This window comes from Chaetodon auriga, chromosome 23 (genome assembly GCF_051107435.1).
Source record: "Chaetodon auriga isolate fChaAug3 chromosome 23, fChaAug3.hap1, whole genome shotgun sequence".
NCBI classification, from domain to species: Eukaryota; Metazoa; Chordata; class Actinopteri; order Chaetodontiformes; family Chaetodontidae; genus Chaetodon; species Chaetodon auriga.
Window position 1 is genome coordinate 15,309,248 of NC_135096.1, and position 20,032 is coordinate 15,329,279.

The following is a 20,032-nucleotide window of genomic DNA, read 5'->3' on the forward strand; positions in this document are numbered from 1 at the left end:
CAATGCCGCACAGCAGCCGGGTGAGGATTTTTATTTTTTTCCTGCCTCCTTTCCCTCCTCCCCATCTGGGCCGACAAAGGCCTACGGGGACTTATTTGGTGTCTGTCTTTATCCCCACAGCTTGTCTCTGGCCTACGGGCAAACTGCAGAGTGTGATCTGTCTGCAAGTTGATAGAAATCTCCCTTTCTCCTCCTCACTTGCGCCCGCTCTCACTTCAAAGCTCGTCACCACTCTATGTTTGAATTCAAGAAGGATGGGTTCACTGGGGTCGGCTACGAGTGTGTGTGCTGAGGTGGTACTACTCGACTGAAAGAGGAGGCTGATATCATTTTGTTGCTCTATTTAAGCATTTTAAACAATACATGCTGCAACATAAAGATGTTCTGTACCCAAATCTGGACGCTCCTCCGTTTACTGTGCTTCAGACAGACAAACCACCGCGGATGAAATTTGGGCGAATTGACCCTTTAAATCAAACGAAGCTCACTCAGAGGTTCTGGAGTTGGCAGGAGTTGCATCAAAGTATGTGAAGGTCAAACGCACCAACCTCACGACATTTGCAGCAGGCCATTGGAGGCCATGAGGAGCTGGATTCGCTCATCAAAGCGTCCGTCACTGGTGGTGGTGTCGACCCCCGCGTCCACAAATCTGTGACCGTAAGGAGGGGGCGACAGAAGACTGTTTAACCTGTGCTGTGAAGGTGGCGCCGACACAGAACGCTAACACACGACTCGACAGAACCGTAGGGGGAGCTGTTAGAAGATGTGATTTTGCAGCCTGCGTGTGTGTGTGCGCAAGACCTCGCTTCAAACGTCAATGCCGTGCACACGCTCGTGCACGCGCAAACACACACACCCCGTATGACTTTTGTATCACAGCGTGGTTAAAAAAATAAACTGAGCAGACTCCGTCTCTCTCTTACTCACACACCCTATGACATACTTTTCGGGGTATAACCTGGAGAGGCAACGGTGAAACCAACTGCACACACACATACACACACACGCACACATACACTCAGAGGGGTATTTGGATGTTATTTCAGTGAACAGTGGGGAGGCAAACAAACCCACAGAGGGGGAGAGGAACAGGGACACAGCTACTGTAAATAAACAACACCCCATGGCCACTGCCACAGCCACACACACACACACACACACACACACACACACACACACACACTGACACACATGGAACAGGTTTAAGATGCATGTTGATTACAGCTTCATGTGGTAGCAAAAACGCACACATGTGCAACTTCCCCATCTTAACGTCAAAGGCAGTTTCACTGATTTCATTTGGTGGCTCTTGATCAGTAACTTAATTAACATGAAACATTTTATTTTGTTTGCATCCGGAATAACCCAATAGGAGCACAAGTGTGTTATGTAACGCATCCTGAAGAGTCTAGCTGCAGAGTGTTTGTGACTAATGGCCACTTAAACACATCAAGTACTTTCTTGGGTTGCAAAACATATTTTATCTGCGTGCGTGTCCACTTGTAGTCGGTGAGATCGGTATACGTCCCAAACGCTCTTCTGACTGCGTGCTCGCTCTGATGCGTGTAAACACGTTCGGATTATTTAGGATTCATGTAAACGGTTTGAAAGTTGAAACCAGAGCAAATGCATTCGCTCAGATAAGAAAGGGTGCGTGGAGCCAGATGATGGAAGCAAGCAGGGACACGGTGAACTCTTCTGTTTCTAATGCAGCTAATGAGCTAACGTTCGTCTCACGGTACCTGTTACATCCTCAGATGGGAACATTAAACTGTAAACACACACAGACACACACACACAGATCCAGTCAAAGTCAGAAAGCAACCGTATGTAAATTTAAAAAGCCATCCTGAGGTCAAGAGTTGAGGCCTAAACAAACACTAACAATGAAGACAATTACTAGCAGATTGGCCTATTACCAAAATAGACTGCATTCCAGTCTGAGTGTGTGTAACCTTTGGTCCCCGTGTGTGTGGGTGTGTGTGTGTGTGTGTACCATCTGCTGCTAACGAGCTCAGAGTGAGCAGGGTCCAGGTGTGGGAGTGTTTAGTGTACACTGGGGGGCAAGTGAGCCTCCTGTTTAAGGCGCACACACACACACACACACAGAGCCTCCTACTACAGCATAATCATGTCTGGCAACAGGCGAGATTTGACGAGCACGAACGACGTACTTTGACCTTTCTGAGTTTTACTTGGTTATTAGTTGGTAACGATGCCAACGAGCCATTTCACAAGAACATTGTACATTTAGAATTTTGAGAAGCTTAAAGAAGCTGCGTCAGAGCCACCTGTGGTCACACTCTGCCTTTTAAAACACCTGAATTAACAAGAAGTTGTTCTTTTCACATGTTTCTGCTGTCAGACCACCGAAGCAGCGGAAAGCAGTGATTTGATTGCAGCTCGTTCTGTAAATTCTACCTGAAAATCGCTTTTAAAATGCTATTTTATGATTGTTGCCTTAAAGAGTAACTTTAAACACAATCTAATGACACCTGATTACTTATACCTGCCATCAAAATGAGTTATCACAAAAAGAGAGTCAGAAAAAGCTCAGTTTTGCTCCCAGAAAGCAGTGAACGCTGTTGGGAGCGCTGCAGCGTTGCAGGCTTCATCTACAGCTGTTTTCCAGCATGACCTGTATGCTACATCTTGTTCTTAAATGCATTGAAGGATATGGGAAACTCTTTCGCTCCAAGCACAGTTTCTGTGCTCTAGTCTCCCAAACAAACTTGCAAAAAGGTGAGATTAACAGCTTTTGTTGCATTATGTAAACATGCGACTGAGTGTCTGCGTATATATTGGTGTGTTTTTTCTGTGTTTCAGCATTCCAAGTTCGTACTCCAGCTGTCAGCAGCTGGTGGCAGCAGTAGTTAGACTCTGCGGCTCACAAGTTCCTGCTCTGTTTTGTTTTCGTCCACCTCTGCACACATCTGTAACAACTCCTCTGTCAGCTCAATTCCCTCCCCGTCGTATCTGTTCCCTCTCCTCAGCAGAATCTCATCACAGCGATGGGGAGGGTGGGGGGGTGATGGATATCGGGTGGGTTCCGCATCAGTTGTGCCAGTCAGATGCAGGACGTGGGGGTGAGGTTGCCAACAGGAGGTGGGCACGGGGTGCCAGGCAGAGCCTCCACACTGAAACACTTGCTTAATTAGCATCCAAGATGGATGGAGGCAGGAAGAAAGGGATGGATGGAGGAATAGATGGCAACACAGAAGGCTAATTATGCTGTTTGAAAAGAGATGGCGGAGGAAAAGCGGTTTGGAAAAAGCAAATCTGAGCATCTCAGTCACAGGATGAAAGACGTGCTCAGGCATTGTGTCAAAGCACTTGGACCCTCATTTGAGGCGTATTGTATATATGAGCATCGCAAATTTACAGCAAAGCCAAAAGTGCTCCAAGAAATTCATTTCCTGAGCTCCGGCAATACTTTGTGATGAATGCGACAGCTGTGCTGCTAGAGTTGATTGGTGTGTGTGTCTGTGCGAGTGCCTGTGTATATGTGTGTGTTCCAACGCGTATCATCTGGCACTGTCAAGGCACGGCTTTCTAATTTGGAAAAATGGAAAAGTGACTTTCCGCTCATTCACACTCGCACACACGCCAACCATTCTGTCAGAGCGTTTGTCAGCTGGTGAATTGCGGAGGACGCAATGACTCGACACGATTATGCACTTTATAAGAAACATTGTTGTGATACATTTAAGCTCATTTGCTTTCCCTGATGAGAAAGTATTAAAAGCCGTCTGAAAATCTGCTGATTGGAAGCGCCGGGTTTAGACGCGTGTACGTGCACACAACCGCAGTGAACTCCAAGATTAACAAAGTCTGTTTCACCACATGACACTCATGAGAAATAGGAAATTCCCTGTTGTGTGTGTGCGTCTGTGCGTGCGTGTGTGTGTACTGTGGTCTGGCATGGAGTCCAGAGAGAATCTGGCTTTCTGTCAGCTACTGTCTGCACAACACATTAACTTTTCCACTGATGACCGCTTCCACACGACGCATATACCGTAGAAACACACAGCGCTGTGCGTGATGTCACCAGGTTCAGGATGAGGACGTGAACCTCCGCAGCGTGTGAGGGACAACCATGTGCCCGTCATCGCTCGCCACCTCCAGAGCTGTGAAGACGAGGCTGTTCGCTCACTGACCGCCGTCTGATTGCTGCATTCTCGCTCCAGCCTGGATGAATTTCATATTGCTGTTTTACCAGTTGCCATGGTGAGACTGAGACTTGTTTTGTGTGTTTGTTTACTTGCGTGCGTGCGTGTGTGTGCGTGTGTGTGTGTGTGTAGTAGTAGTAGTAGTGGTATTTTCAAGGCACATCATCTGGCACTAAAGCAAGGCTGTCTAATTTGGGGAAATGGGCTTCCGCATGAAAAGCGCCCATATGACAGACATCCATAATATGCGTGTGTGTATATGTGTGTGTCTGTGTGCGTGTGTGTGTGTTAATAAATGAATCTTCCAGACCTATGGCTGCAGGCTGTTATGTTAATACAATCAACGGACAAAGAATTTCTCTAATTTTATCCAAACTCGCATTTCCTTCCCTCCTCATCACTCTCCTGCTCGTCCTCTTCACTTCTCATTTTGCACTCAGAAGATGGATAAGGCCTCGTTCAGCACACACACATCACCACACACACACACAGAAGGTCTTCCACCTGAGTCCCAGCTTCTTGCTGAGACTAATGCCCCCTTTACCTCACATTATGCATCTCTTTGCATAATCCCCCCTACCTAACACACACACACACACACACACACTGCCATTCAAAGATGGAGCATTCACTTCCCGACATCATATTAAATCTGCACACAAAGACGCACACCCCCCCCCCCTCGACTTCCACTGTATCAACACACATGTCTACACGCACACAGACACAAAGCCACTTCCTGGATCACGCTCAGAGGCATTAGCACTCTCTACATTGCAGAGACATGCTAATGATACCTGCTAACGCACCGCTGCTGCACTGACATGCAGAATGAGCTTTTCACTCATGTGTGCATGCGAAACACAGCTATAGACCGGTCCTGCATGGAGTCATTTAGACTCCTCATGGTATGTGTATTTGTGATATTAAATTCTGTGTTTGTGGGTTGTGTTGCTTTGATAGCCGGGATCAAACATATCACTGTTTACCTCTTTAGATTTCCATGTGTATGCGTCTGCCAAGCCAGTGATTGCTTGGTTATGTACACATGTGCATGTCAGTTACCGCGTGACGGCCGCTTTTGTGTATTTGACCACCGTGTCGGTGTGTGCATGCTATGCTACAGCTGTGTCTCTGACCGATGAAATGTCCATTGAATAAACAGCCTGTGTTTGTATGTGAAAACCCCACAGCCTAGATTACACATAATTGAAACTGTATGCTCTCTTGTCTCTGTCTACCCCAGCCTCCAGGCACAGCTTGTTTAAACGCCCCTCTATTGTTGTAACCTCAGACCAAGTCCACACTTATGCAACCAAATTTGACACCGCGTGCTTTTCTGTACTTGTTAGCCTTCGATCCACGCCGAGTGTTTCAGGAGAGATCCACAAACATCTGCAGCCGGCATGGTTTTTCACTCATGTTTTCCAGATTTTTCCTTTAATTTGTCGCCCGTCTGTAAGTCGTCGCACAGAGCAGGAGGTGACAACATCGAGGTTTATCCTGCTGAGACCAAGCTGAGCAAACTGCTGACTGTCTTGCTCCCCTACCACATGATGCCTGTAATCCACAGTTGTTTGCCAACAGAAAGAGAATGAAGAAGAGGTTTAGCTGATTTTAGACTACTTTGGTGTTCCAGTGCGCATGGAAAACGGCCTGAAAATGCTATTGTGTACCAAAATGGAGCTCATACATACGTAAACAGTATTTCCCGATTCATCCTTTTTTCTTAGGACTGGCGTGTTTGCATGAACACACATGTTCAGCAGAGGGGCAGAGTGCTCGTTTCTCATGTGGGGTATTCCATGATTTCTCCCTCTCTTGTTTTTTGTGTCCACCAACCACAAGGCTGCACATGCTTTAAATATTTCATGTGCATCCACCGAGTTAGATTTCCATAGCGGTGCAACGTTACGGAGGTTAAACGTGTAGCCTGAGGACATGTGTGATGTCAAGATTTAGCTGCTTGATTAGGCCGAAAATCTGCAAACAACTTATTTAACACTTTTTTTTTCATCGAATCTCTGCCTGAGTGACTTTCAGTGCAGGACTTCAGCGCCTTGCTGAAGGGTGTTTGGACCGCTGAGCGACTGAACCTCCTCTAGTCGACGCACTTTACTCACACTCCTTGTCCTGTGTCTCCTCACAGATGGCGCCCAGAGAATCTCAACCTGTGCCCCGCTACGAGGAGGACTCACATTACCCCACACACCCCAGGTGAGCCCGCTCCGTGTGTGTGTGTGTGTTATTCCTCAGTGCAGGAAATGAAAGGATAACTTCTTGCCACTCCCTCCCTTTGTGTCTCCCCCACTCACACACACACACACACACACTCACACACACACACACACACACACGCAGCACAGACTAATCCTCTTTGGAGCTTATAATTAAATCTGGAGTGTTTGCCTTGGGAGTGTCTACTCATCCCAGGAATAGGAGTGTTCAGCTCTCCAGAGAGCAGGGCACAGTCAGGAGGATCACACACACACGCACACACACGCACGCACACAGGATGGTTCACTCTTATGAAGAATGTATAACCTCTAGTGTGGGTTTAATGGAACTGCACATGTTCCGTCTGTTTGTTTAAACGTTCTCTTGTCAAATTCGGCACACGTGTACACACACATACCTCCTCTGTTCTCCCAGCGCACATACATCGGTCCAACCACACCAGACTCGTGTGTGTGTGTGTGTGTGTGTGTGTGTGTGTGTGTGTGCGCACATGCTGAGCAAACAGCATCTTCATGATGGTCGCGGCCCAACAGCTAAGTGGAGCGTGGAGTGGCGCGGTGCGAGGAAAGTGAGAGGAGGAGAATTAGGAAATAGAGGGGACGCCGGGATGGAGAGGAGGAGTGTGAGAAAAAGAGAACAGTCATTTCACGGGTTATTGCTCCTCCTGATATGACAGGCACCAGGGAGCACAAACATCAGCGCTGGCTCAGGGGGGACGAGACACACTGAGAACCTGGGAGAGAGAAAGAGGGACATGACGAAGCAGCAGAGGGACAGAGAGATTACCCAGCTGCAACTATGGGGACAACCCCAAATGGAGACAGACGTACCGAGGGAGACTCGGAGGACCTTCGACAGCTGTACGGATCTCATGCCATCCACTTATCGAAACTTTCTCCGGAATAAAGCTGAAGCCGCTCTGGCAGAAATGATGAGTCGACAACAATTTTGATCACGCGTTAATTGTCTCTGCGAGCCAAAAGGCCAAACGTTCTCCCTTCCAGCCTCTCAAACGGGAAGACTTGCTGCCTAATTATTTCATCAAGTGAAAGTGCTTTCAGAAGAGCACCTTTCAATTTCTGCCGGATTTCAGATAACAAACATTTTACATCTGCAAACTACACAGGATGACAGCTGAAATATTAGACTGTATCACATATAATGACAGCTCAATTGTTTTATATTGAAGTGATGAAGTAGTAGCAGCCTTCATATACTCGTATATAATTAGGTATAAAGAAGTCAGGTTCAAATAATTCTCATTACCTCATCTTTGAAGTATTTTTAGGCCCAAGCCCATCGGATATCATCCGTTTGAGATGCTTATGGTACAGTTAGCATGCTTCCTGCGACAAACTCACGTGTTTGTGTTCTCGTTTCTGATTTTTCTGTAAAGATAAATCACGACTCTTCAGTCCCCCAAAAGTCCTCTGACTCCCCCCAGCACGCAGAGGCGAGAGGAGGTGGGGGGGGCGCAAATATATTCCAGGAATGTTTTTTTTTTTTTTTTTCATTGAGGGATAAAAAACAGGAGAGAAAGAGAGAGCAGACACAGCAGTGAATTGAATGCATTTTTCAAAGTGGAGCTGAACTTTGTGCAAAATCCCCCCGGGGGCCGCCATTATTGAAAGCCATTTCCTCTCAAAATGAGTGCGGCTCCACCATTGGCCTGGCTCTCATTAGCATACATTTGGCCTGCCTTTGTGTGGAGCCGGCTGGGGCTGCAGCTGGAGGGGTGGGAGTGAAGGAGGTGAGTGTTTGTGATTGTGTGTGTGTGCGCGCGTGTGTGTGTGTGTGTGTGCATAGTACAGGAGATGTAGCAAATCACCTCGCAGATGGGAGCATATGGAGAGAGAGGAGAGGAGAGGTAAGAGTCAGACGGATGGAGATGAAATCGAGGCTTTCAGGCAGACATTTAAATGTTTCACTCGCAGTGTTGTGCTCAGTGTCAGTATGTCCGTGCACATTATAGCTCTCCTAATGAAAGCGCACGGGTATGCTCTGTTAAATTTGGGTTTTTCAAAATCTTGGAGGTGTTTTGAGTGAGTTTCACCTTATATATCCTCCCACAGGTTCCAGTTAGTGTGGCTTTTTGTAGCTTTAAGGGAAACAGCACAAGCCACTTTTCTCACAGTCGAACGAAAACAGAGTTCGCCCTGTCACCTACTAACTTTCTTCACTGTATCGGAAAACATTCCTCATCACAATCCTGCTGCTCAAATTGTGGTTTCATTATACTGAGATCTGTCTGGCCACCTGCCCACCTCTCAAATCAAGAGTTTCCTTGGACCTGAAGGACTGAATGCCAAAGTAGCAGAGCTGATGGAAAGAAAGTGGACCTCAGTCTGGGACTTAGTGCTGAGGGCTACTGCGCTGCAGCCAACAAGAGAAGCTGAAGTCTGGGAAAGAGGATTTGGAAAGAGGGCTGGAAGTGGCAGCATCGAGAGGTTTGCCCCAGGGAGGGTGATAGTGCTGCTTTGGCGAGTACCTCCCTCTCCACTGGCCATTAACACTGGGGTGCAGCTCAGCCTGCGGATAGGCTCTGTGCTTGGGGACACACCGAAATGCACGCACACACATGGCCATATGGAGAATATTAACATCATTACCAATTCAAAGCAGCGGGTCACGGGCGCAGCGACCCAGCCCCTGGTTATCCAATCAGAGCACCCCCTGACCCACTCCCCCAAGGTGATTGGATTAGGGGGCCGCGTTGGTGCAGCGACGTTGCTGGCCAGCGCTGATAATTGGCTGATTAATGTGCAGCCGATGGCCAGTGAGTCAGAGAGCACGGGGCTCCAACCAAGAGACCATAACGGCCTCATGAAGCTTCTGCCACATCCGGACAATGCAGATGACCCACTGAGAAGGACACACAGTGTGTGTGTGTGTGTGTGTGTGTGTGTGTGTGTGTGTGTGTGTGTGTGTGTGTGTGTGTGTGCGCGCACGCAAGTTGTAAAGCATCATAGCCAAAACCCAACACGGGGCCAAGTTCGGCCATGCCCAAATCCAGTTTATTATGTATATTATAGCTCTGATCACGTAGTGCGTCATGCTTTTTGTCACAAGATGTTGAGTGTGAACTGTGACACACAAGAATAACGTGGCTGCTCTGTTAATTCACAGCCTTCTGCTGCCAATGTTGCTGCCCCTTTCTGTTTGGGTCATCAGCATCAGGTCCAATAAATCCTGGGTCTGTTTTGGACGTTTGGCTCTCATCAGGTCCCTTTTGGATTTGCTTTCTTCTTTTTATTTTTTAACCAGCCACAGTACTGGTGTGGCTCCAAGGATGGTAATGTCCGTCACTTGGTCCACTACTTTGGTACAGACTAAAATATCCCAGCTGCTATTGGATGAAAGTTTTTACAGACAGCATGAAGTTGATCTGTGTGGTTTCACACTTACAGATCCACGAGTGCGGCTGTAGGCTGTTGGTATTGTTGAAAATTCATTTAAATAACAGGTTTGGGTTTGTTTTTCACAAGTTGGCCCGGATCAGGCGCAAAATTTCAGACTCCTGAAGACCTCTATCACACACATCTGTGCTCGCTTTTGCAGTCAGTCATTCAGAGCAGCCTCTCTGGTTCATCGTTTGAGGAGCGACTGAATGCTCAGCACTCACACTAAGTGCTCTCTGCCCCTCCTAAAAAAACAGAGGGCAACATCTTGATTGTCCTCAGCATGTTGAGTATCCTCTGGTATGTGGGAAAGTCTCCCTTAAGGACTCTCATCTGACCTTCCTGGAAAGTGCACACACTAACCTCCCAGACTTACAGCCACTTGGTTTTCTCCACCATGCCTCGGCACATGAACCTTTTCACCCCGGCTATGCCGGCTCAAGCCCTAATGAGCCACGTCCAGACTGGACACACCTAGAAACACAGGATAGAAAAGAATAAATGGCTCAGCCCGCCTCTGAGTGAAAGCAATCTGTTGATTAGAATGGGATGAATAAATAAGGAAAGATGAGAGGAATATTAAAAATGAAAACCTGTCTGAAAAGCTCTTATTTACTCATTAATTTCTGCTTGACTGTCTGATTTTGTCAACTGGAAAGAAGCTCCCCAAATTTCACCCCTGCCTCGCACGGTTGGACGGTCGTATTTATTGCAAAGGTCTTTTATTAGTTTAGCACAGTAATATTGTTAGGACCCGTAGTTTGGAACTCCCTGTGAATCAGGTGGCTTTTTCAAGGTCAGCGGAGAAATCACATTTTCACTGCACTCGCCCCATCTTTATTAAAACCCAATCCTGCTTCTCACAGTTTCAGAAGTGATCAGCGGTTTCCCCACCCGCTGCTGTCCAGCTGTCGAATGACTCACTTTAAACTCACCCAACTCACTTAGAGTTATTGTCTCCGTAACTCATTTAATTTCTCGGGTCCTGGAGAGCTGTGGAGTGTGTCCGTTTCTGCCCGATAACAGCTGGTAATGTCTGTCCAGGACCCTACGTGATTGGTTTAAAAGGTGACGCGACCCCGTCTTTTATTGTTAAATAAGCAGCCGTAGAGCATCTGAAGCAATGTGCGGATTATTTTGTTTGATTTCCCGAGAGGTGCGCTGACCCCTTTCTTATTTGCGGGCCCTTTATGAAGGAAAGGGCCCCGTTGGTGTGCAGAGGCGGCAGTGTTTGTCCAGCTAACGGTGTTTGTGCTCAGACACAGGAAAATGTAATGGAATCAGCAGTAGGAAATGAAAGGGCTTTAGCCAGCTCTGTCACAGGCACAGCTGGGACAGCAGTGGCTCTACCTGTTTACAATAACTTCTCTTCTTCTGTCCTCTGCATTCTTCCCTGATTCCATCAATCCTTTTGTCTGCATTTTTGCGTCGCCTCTGTTTATATCTCTCTTACGTCTCTTCGCATCTCGTCTCTGTCTCCGTCTTCCCCTTCCTCTCCATCCCTCCTCCCTGCAGCCTCGTAGGTCTGTGTATGGGAAAACGAAATCATGGCTTTATAAATAAAACAGAGGATACACACTTTGAGGCCTCGGCGCTCCCCACGAGCTCGGTGAGAAATACAAAGACTGGCATGTACAAGTCGGCGTGACGTTGGGTCTACAAATACGGATGGACGGGCAGCTCTGTGGAGGAGCCGCCATGAATTCAAATGTTCTCCTCTTTCGCAGAATTGGATAGAATAGAATAAAGTAGATCAGGCATGCAGTGAACTTGGCTTGAACTGCGAAGAATCTGTGAAATTGAATATGAGTTGTGGTCAGCTTAAAAGTTTCTGCGTTTAGCGAAAAGGAATCCCATCTGTTTGTGTCGTTAACTCCTACTTTACTGCTTCTCCCCGGCACGTCTCTATTACACGATCACTCTCCCCCTTGGAGTAATGTGCAAGAAGTAGATCCGACCTTTGACCTCCTTCGTAATGCCTGTATGGAATTTTTTGTGACCCGGGAATGTAATTTTTTTATAGTCTTGCAGTCATTTTAATTCAGTCTGGGTAGGGCAGCAGTTAAATGCCTTAAATGCAGTGCAGATCATTAGAATAAGATAGAATATTGTAGAAGAAATAGTCCCTGAAGCGTGATCTCACTAAACTGCTGAATGAGTCATCAAACGAGCTTTATGAGAGAGTGCCTATTCTGAGTTTACATGCAGGCTGTTTGCTCTGGTGCCTCCCGTCTCTCCTCACCTTCTCATTTCGAACCGAAAGCTCCCACAGACCCGCCGCTACCTGCCACGGATACTGTACACACTCCTTGTCATTGCTCAGTATATAGTAGCAGGGAGTGTAAACAGCAGCCCATTTAGATGAGACACGTGCGTCTAGGTGAGAGCCAATTTCCACTGCTGTTGTTGTCATAGCCTGGTTTGATTAGCAGAGCTGCCTCGACGGCCAGGGCCAGAGTGGCTAATGGTTTCCTCTGCCGCGGAGCCAGCCGGGTCTGCTCTGTGTCTGTAGCACTCAGCTAGCACAGCGCCATTAGCGTGATGACTGTGTGTGCGAGTGTGTGTGTGTGTGTATGCGTGCAGGGTTTGGACAAGGATGAATTAGGAGAATCTGCAGAATGCTTTATGCACTAATGAATATGCCAACTTGCTAAATATACTGTACTACTGGTACATCTTTTAAATAAGCAATTTTTGCAGTAATTGATGGGCACACTCCTCGACCAGAGGAAATGCTTTGGCTCCGACTGCAGCTTATCATGTAGAAGCCACGGAGAGCGGTTTCACTGCGTTAAACCGCAGATTGAGTACAGTAAATGCAGGCATTTCAAGCTACTTTTTCTGTAACACCGCTGATACCTCTGCAAATGATGCCACATTAAACATTTTACCCAGCAAAGTGTGGGCATGCATATGAATGTCTGCGCGTGGGAGTGTTTGGCAGCGAGGTGCAGCAGCTGTTTTTTGCCAAGCAATTAATGTATTTTGCATGCAGTGCGTGTCTGTTCCTCGTCAGTCGGCTAACAGGTGAGCACATAACAGGCAGATGTGCGTACATATGCATCTGTATGTTCTCTTCATCTCCGCGATCAGAACATTAACGAATTAAATGTGCAAATGTAATTTAGGTGAGTGCAGTTAAATGTCTGAGCACTTGTACTTATTATTTATGCATGTGTGTGTGAACAAGAGGAGACAAACGTATGTAGAGGCGAAACCTTAAACAGAATGCAGAGCAGGTACGTAAAGAATAATATATGCTGTTGAATGCCCAGGTGCTGCCTCCAAAGCTCCATGTTGGTGCTTGTTTGTTTTTCCCCATTTAAGAGTTTTACACCGGCAAAGTCCTATAGAGGAGCAAAAACTTTAATGAAGTTTTTTTTATTAAATTTCCCTCCATGATCATCATCACCATAGCTGAACTCAGCCAACCCCTGCATCACCAGCAAAGATTTTCATTTAACTCAATGCAACTCTACCTTGACTTTATAAACGGCCTTGAATCCACATTATTTAGACTTCTTCTTGCTCTTATCTGTAATATATTTGATAGATTTCCATTAGGTGTATATATGTTGTCCCACAGCTGCATACAGTAACTAAAATATGATAAAATAACATTTGACATGCAACATATTGCTCAATATTGCAATACGTTTTGCTCCTTTGAGCTTCAAAAATCATGCATCACTTTCCTGATACATACTGAAATCAGGCCTGTTGTCCTTTAGATGATGCCAAGTTTACTTAAAATGTTGGAGGATTCCAGCTAAATACTTATTATTCAACATAGTTTTCAAGGCCTAAATGTAAAAAATGAATCACAGATGTCACAGCCTGCACAAGGGCGTCGTTTTACCTAGTTTGTGTGTAAATCTGTCAGAGACACATGGTTGTTTTCCAGCTGTTTAGGACCGGGGGTATTTGGGGGACCGAGATGGCGAGTGCGGGGGTCTAATAAGGGACTGGGAGTTGGTCGGGGGGTTACTAATTTCCTCCTTCCGTTTCCTTGGGGCAGGTGCAGGGTAACTCCAACCCCCTATTCCCTATGCTGCCACCATACACACAAATTCTTCACTGTCATAAGGCGGAAGCTGTGCCTAAATGGCAACACACACACGTGCACACACACACACACACACACACACACATACACACACTCACCGTCCCAGATGGTCATACACACTCACACATTTTTCTTTCACTGCTGAGTATGTAATCATATACACTCCCAGCGCACATTCACATGCATATAAATATGGATGTAATATTCAGTCTGTCAATTGCTCTCACCACACACACACGCACACACACACGCCTACACGCACACGCTCTCAGAGGGTGGTTGGGAGTGTGGTATATGGTGCTGATGTTCTGGAAGTGTGAGTCAGATGTATTACACGGCGTGTCATTACAGCTTTCCACTCTAGTTGGTCCCTGTGGTTCACATCACACCCTGCACTGCAGCTCCATGCAGACCTCAGAGGGACAGACGAGTGTCTGCGTCTGTCTCTCTGCCTGTCTCCTGCTCAACAGTGACTGCCTCTCCCTTTCTTTACACTTGCTCCACTTTCTCTTTCAAATCACGAGTGCATCAGATTTGAGGAGCAAGTGGAAACGGGACGATTTCCGCTCTGTCCCAGAAGGACTGCACCTTTGCTTGAATGATGGTGGAGACAAATGATTCAGCTCCACTGCGAAAGAGATCAAACTTGGCTCTGCGTAACCTGTGAATTACCTTTTCCTAATAATGTCATATCTGCTGTCACTGCCGTGTGTGTGTCTGCAATATCACTACTCCATTAATTAGTAACAGAGGGGAAAAAAACAGCTTACCAAGTACTAATTCGTTCTTGAAAGCCTTTCCATTTTCCTTCTTTGACATTAATTCAAACCTGTTTATTTGTTTCAGCATCCCTCATGGAAACATCTCATTTGCATTCGATTTTTAATTTTAGTTTTTATTTTGACGTTTCAGAAGTGTGCTGAAAACTCCCGTGACAGCTGAATGAACACACACCTACTGTCTGCATGTGTCTTGTTGTCATAAGCTCTTTTCAAGCTAGATTAGCAGCGCTGGCAGAGATCCTTTAATTGTCACTACCAGCAGTTTTATTCTGGCAGGAATCTGCCATGTTTGGCATGTTTTTTGTTAGTCAAAAGCAACGGGAGGAAATTTCCAGTCTGTCCTCGGGAAACTGTAACTCAGTTTTTAGTGGCAGACGGGTAAACCAGTGCACAACTTTTACATGTATATTAATAATCTGAGGGAACTACAGTCTGCTCTTGGTCGTTGTGTTTCGCCTTCTTTGACTTACTGTTTTGCTGGCTTGCTTGGATTTCTTTCTTCTGCTCGCTCGTCCTCTTGTTCCCATACTAGTATGGAACATAGCACACAAACTTACGGATGAATTACGCAAGATAACCAGTAAACAGGAGATCTCATTCTGACACTTGGGATACACAAACGCAGCCCTGCACTCCTGCTCTGGCTCGCCGTCGCGCTCGCTGAGACGCACACATGCTGGAATTGTTTTGGATCTGCTCAGTTGAATCCAAATTTATGTAAAGTTCAGATACTTCTGAACGTTCGACGTGGTTTGAGGTTAGCTAAGGCCCATAGAAACGCACACAGGCTAAAAGTTGTTCACGCCATCTCAAAGCAGGCTGAAGCCAGCTGTGTGACCCAGGGATGAGGAGCTCCCTGTGGGTCACTGGGGCCCGTGGACCCTCTAATCCCCCAGCTGCTTGGCCGGATACACACACCCAAATTCATACTCTCATGCTATTAAACACAATATCTTGCTTTTATACACAGTTTTTACAATAATATCAGATATTATACATTTTAAATCTGGTGGTAAAGTAAGGTTAAACCACAGACTTAAGACACTCACTTCCCTTTGGCTCGTCCTGCAAACACATTGAAACTTTCAGACAGCCACCTCCCTGACGGAGCATAAACGCTTCCATATGAGCAGACAAAAGGCATCCCAACAACCCATACAGGGTCAAAGGTCGTCCAGATCTATGTACCATGGCCCTACAGGAATTTATCCTACATCATTTATCACTTTGTCATCCAGAAAACTGGACAAAGAGCACATTGAAGGATGCTTTCCCACTTTAACAGTTTGTGATTTGCATCCAAACGTCTCACATTTTCTGCTCAGGATACTATATTGTCAAATTATTACTCCACACATGAATTTATTGTTGCTCATACGAGAGCTTTGCCCTCATTAATACCTTGGAGGAGCTAAAAATAGCACTGCGGATGAGAGAGTGGGAAAAGAGGAGGTGGGAAGATGACGGAGGCATTTCAGTAACAAAGTACATAAGGAGGTGATGAGCAGATATGAAGGAGCGAGGTCACAGCCGTGATGGATATGGAGAGGAGGATGAATATTCAAGTGGAAAAGAGGTGGAAATTGATGATCGCAGAGGGGGAAAAATGAGGAGAATGATGAGAGAAGAAAGGGCAAGCCGGCGGAGGTTCCTGTCTGTTTGGGTGGCCCTGATTCGGGTCGAGGACCCAGGTGTTCCCTCTGTTCCTACATCCCTCCATCCCTCTCTCTTCCCCTCTCTTTGCCTCCCCTGGCGGCCTTCACCATTTAATCTGGATTAATGAGGAGGTCGACCTTCGTCTCCCTCTCTCTTCTTTCGAGCTCTTTCCTCTCCTTCCTCACAACCCCTCATCGAGCATTACACAGAAGAATATATAGTTTTTACTCAGACTCCCTCTCACATCTGCTGCTGTCGCTTCACATCTTCACCTCCAGTGAAATCTCTCTGTTCTCTTTCTGCTTCCCAGATTCTTTTTTTCTTCCTTTCGGTCCTTTTTATGCTTCCTCCCCGCATTTCTCTTTCTTATCTCAATCCATGGCAATGCATGTATGTATGCCTATCTGCGTGTGTGTGTGTGTGTGTGTGTGCTCCATCTTTCCTGCTCTGTTGACTGACAAAGCAGCGCTGTTCATTCCTGGGACCACCTGTGTATCCCGTCCTGCCGCTCTGTTTGGGTGGTCAGGCCTCCCAGCCCACAGAAGACACACTCTGCTGATATGTGGGACACACACACACACACACACACACACACACACACACACACACACACACACACACACATACACACACATAAAGAAATCCACCTCACCACAGTCCATGAATATCCTCAAGGGAAGTCCGCTTATGCACAAGCACACACACACACACACACACACACACACACACACACACACACACACACACACACACACACAACCGAGCTGTGTGCGACCTAATCTGTGGTGAGTGACTCATTCTAATTGGCCAGTCAACAGGTGCTGAGCTCGACTCAAGGGAGCGGACAGAGGAGACGCAGGGATATGGTTGCAGAACAAGGAAGAGGCTAAGCTCAAAGCTTCTGTGTAATAACTGCAGTGGGAGCCATTGTTGAAGGGCGGGGAGTAAACGTCTGTGCTGCTGATTTGAGCTGCGGCTCAACAAGCTCGAACATTTGCATAGCACTTCATCAAAAAATGTGCATTTACTTGCACGTGAATTACCGAGTTTAATTGATTTCTTCATTATTATGTGTGCGAGGAAACCAGCGTCTGTAATCGAGGAGGGGGATTAGAGATGCCAGGATTTTCTCCAGCTAGTTTTATCAATTTTTTTGTCCAACCACACAAGTAACGAGGCTTCTTTGCACACATACGCACATGAATGACAGGATGAAAATACTCCTTACATGTTGCAGCCTTACATGACACCGAGTAACCTCTGTAAGTATTCATAAGTTAGTGTCTAATGCCGAAAGTTCTCATTTGTGATGTGCTGCAGAGCTCCTCTTCTAGGGGAGCTTCTCTTGCAGCGGGGATGATGAAGACCTGACTTTTAGATTTGCTTACTTGCTCCAGCTAGACATGTGTGTCAGTCAGCACTGGAAACAGCACATAAGGTGGAAAACATTTGAATGGGCCTGTGAAAGGTGAGCAGCCCCCCCTTTTATTTCCTCCTCTCTCTCTCTCTCTCTCTTTATCTTCAACTCTCTCACTTTGTCTCTCGTCCCCTCTCTTTCTCAGTCTCTCCCTCGCTCTCCTCCTGCCTCCCCGAGGCCCGCGTGTCGCCTTACCCAGGGGTTTAGCCTCTAATCACCCAGAGCTAGTGGGAGGGAACCGGAGACTTCCAGCTGGCTGCCTCGTTACTGCAGACCCCTGGGACACACACACACACACACACACACACGCATTCCGACACACACAAGCTAAACACACACACAACCTTATATATGCTTACCGAGGCATTTGCTGTTATCTCTTGGCATCTCTCCATCCACGTCTCCCCCACAACTCGATCCTGCCAAGGCCACAGCCTCGCCACGTAAACTGAATAACAGGAGGGGGCTTACCGCGAGGAAGGGCCAAATCTCTGGCACTTCCTCTACTCCAAACCAGTTTAAACCAGTATTAAATATTGTCTTACTCTCAAGCATACACACTGTGTACGTGTGTGTGATCCTGTGTGTTTGTGGCTTCTAAATGGTGTCAGACAGGTCGTCTCCGCTCACTGCTTTCTAATTTCTTACTGACAGCCATCTTTCTCTTTCAGGAGGGATCCACATGATTACCCCGCCCACTCCAGACCTGTGCCAAGAGAGCCAGCCCCCTACCCCGGCCACTACCAAGACCCTCCTGTTCCTAGCCGAGTGCAATCCCATCAGGCGCCCAGCAACCCGAGCTACTACCCCTCGTCTCCCCGTGCAGGGCAGCAGCACCGCGCACCTCTCAGGCAGGATGTTCCCCCCTCGCCCACCGCAGGCCGCAGAGTGCGCCACTACTATGAAGCCGCCGGGGGCCGAGTGGACGGCTACCGGCAGGCCAACTCCAGCCACTACACCAGCCCTGAGCGCTACGACTACGGAGACGAAAGACAACCTGACCCGAGGCGGAAGAACCCCATGATAGGTGCAGTTTAAAAGCTAGTCCCAAGCGATTCCTCTCACCTAATGCCTGAAAGTTTAGTCAGTCATACAAAGAATATAAATAACTCCACGTGTTTCCACATTTGTGAAACATAATATCAGCGGCCACCTAGGCTGCCAGTGACGATAAGTGAGATTTGGCCGTATTAATTTATCCGATCAGCAACCCTGAAAGCAATAAGTGACAAGCTGAGAGCTAAAATAAGGCTTATTTTCAGGACCATCTGGTCAAAACTGTCTCCACAGGCCAAGACACATTAAACAAGCGTTAAGGACTCATAAGTCTGTGTACATATATATATATATACATGTTTGCAGTGTGCCAGTGTTTATTGCACAAACAGGATCTTATTTTGACATAGATTTTATAATGTAGAAATGAAATTCAGGGCAATTAAATTAATTATAGATGAAGTAAGCTCAGCATATGTTGTATGAATTCGACTCAAAACCAGCAAACTGGCAATGAGAGCAGTGCTGACTTGCATTTTGCACAAGCTGATCAAACTGAAAGAAGTAAAGAGGGATCACCTTGACCAGCCGGACCGCTGTAGCGGAGGAGGCACAGGAAGCTGAAGAACAAACAGGAAAGAGGAAGTAACCCCTTCAAAGTATCTTCTTGTCTTTGATGTTTTGTCTCTTGGACTTCCTTTACATCCCCGCTGTCTCAATTTGGTGTTTTTTTCCATGTTTGTCTTTTTTATCTGGATGTGGATGATGCATTTACTGTACATTTGTGAAATGTAGAAATGCAGTTTATTTGTGATATTTTTGTGGTGTTCCTAATAAAGTGTACAAATCCTGATCCATACGCCTGCAGCAAGCTAGAGAAGTGTGCAGCTAAGCTAATGAACTTCATGAAACACTTCAGCCTTTAACGTATCAGCGCTGAACTCGCTAAATGTGTCCGTGTTGGTTTGACTCCAACATGCTGCCAAATATACGCATGAGTTTTTTTTTTTTTTTATACAAATATTTTGCATTAAATATTTTGAAATTCTGTCTCTGCGCCGCTCCAAATCATTTTGGACCATGCATATTTAAAATATTCATTCAAACTATGGCAACACCATGAGTCATCACTTTAAAAATTCATTACGGCAATTGGCTTAATTTCTCTGAGCACAATCTCCTGATAAATTTGCCCTGTGAGATGACTGATAAGAGTAGCCAGCGCTCTGATAATGACTAAATCATCTTCAACAATTAGAGGCAGGGAAATCTCCACTAGAAAATGATTACTGCCCAATTTGCTCTCAGAA

General features: G+C 46.5%; 1 protein-coding gene across 1 annotated transcript in view; it reads left to right on the forward strand.

Annotated features, from left to right (window-relative positions):
* The window catches only part of pard3ba (par-3 family cell polarity regulator beta a), a 133,695-nt gene extending 114,030 nt beyond the window's left edge, over positions 1-19,665 (forward strand). Inside the window, exons 23-24 of the mRNA XM_076724065.1 lie at positions 6,319-6,386; positions 18,398-19,665. Coding sequence (XP_076580180.1) covers positions 6,319-6,386; positions 18,398-18,764 — 435 coding nt within the window. The 3' untranslated portion in view covers positions 18,765-19,665. The remainder of the gene's footprint in view (positions 1-6,318; positions 6,387-18,397) is intronic.
* Positions 19,666-20,032: the final 367 nt, after the last annotated feature.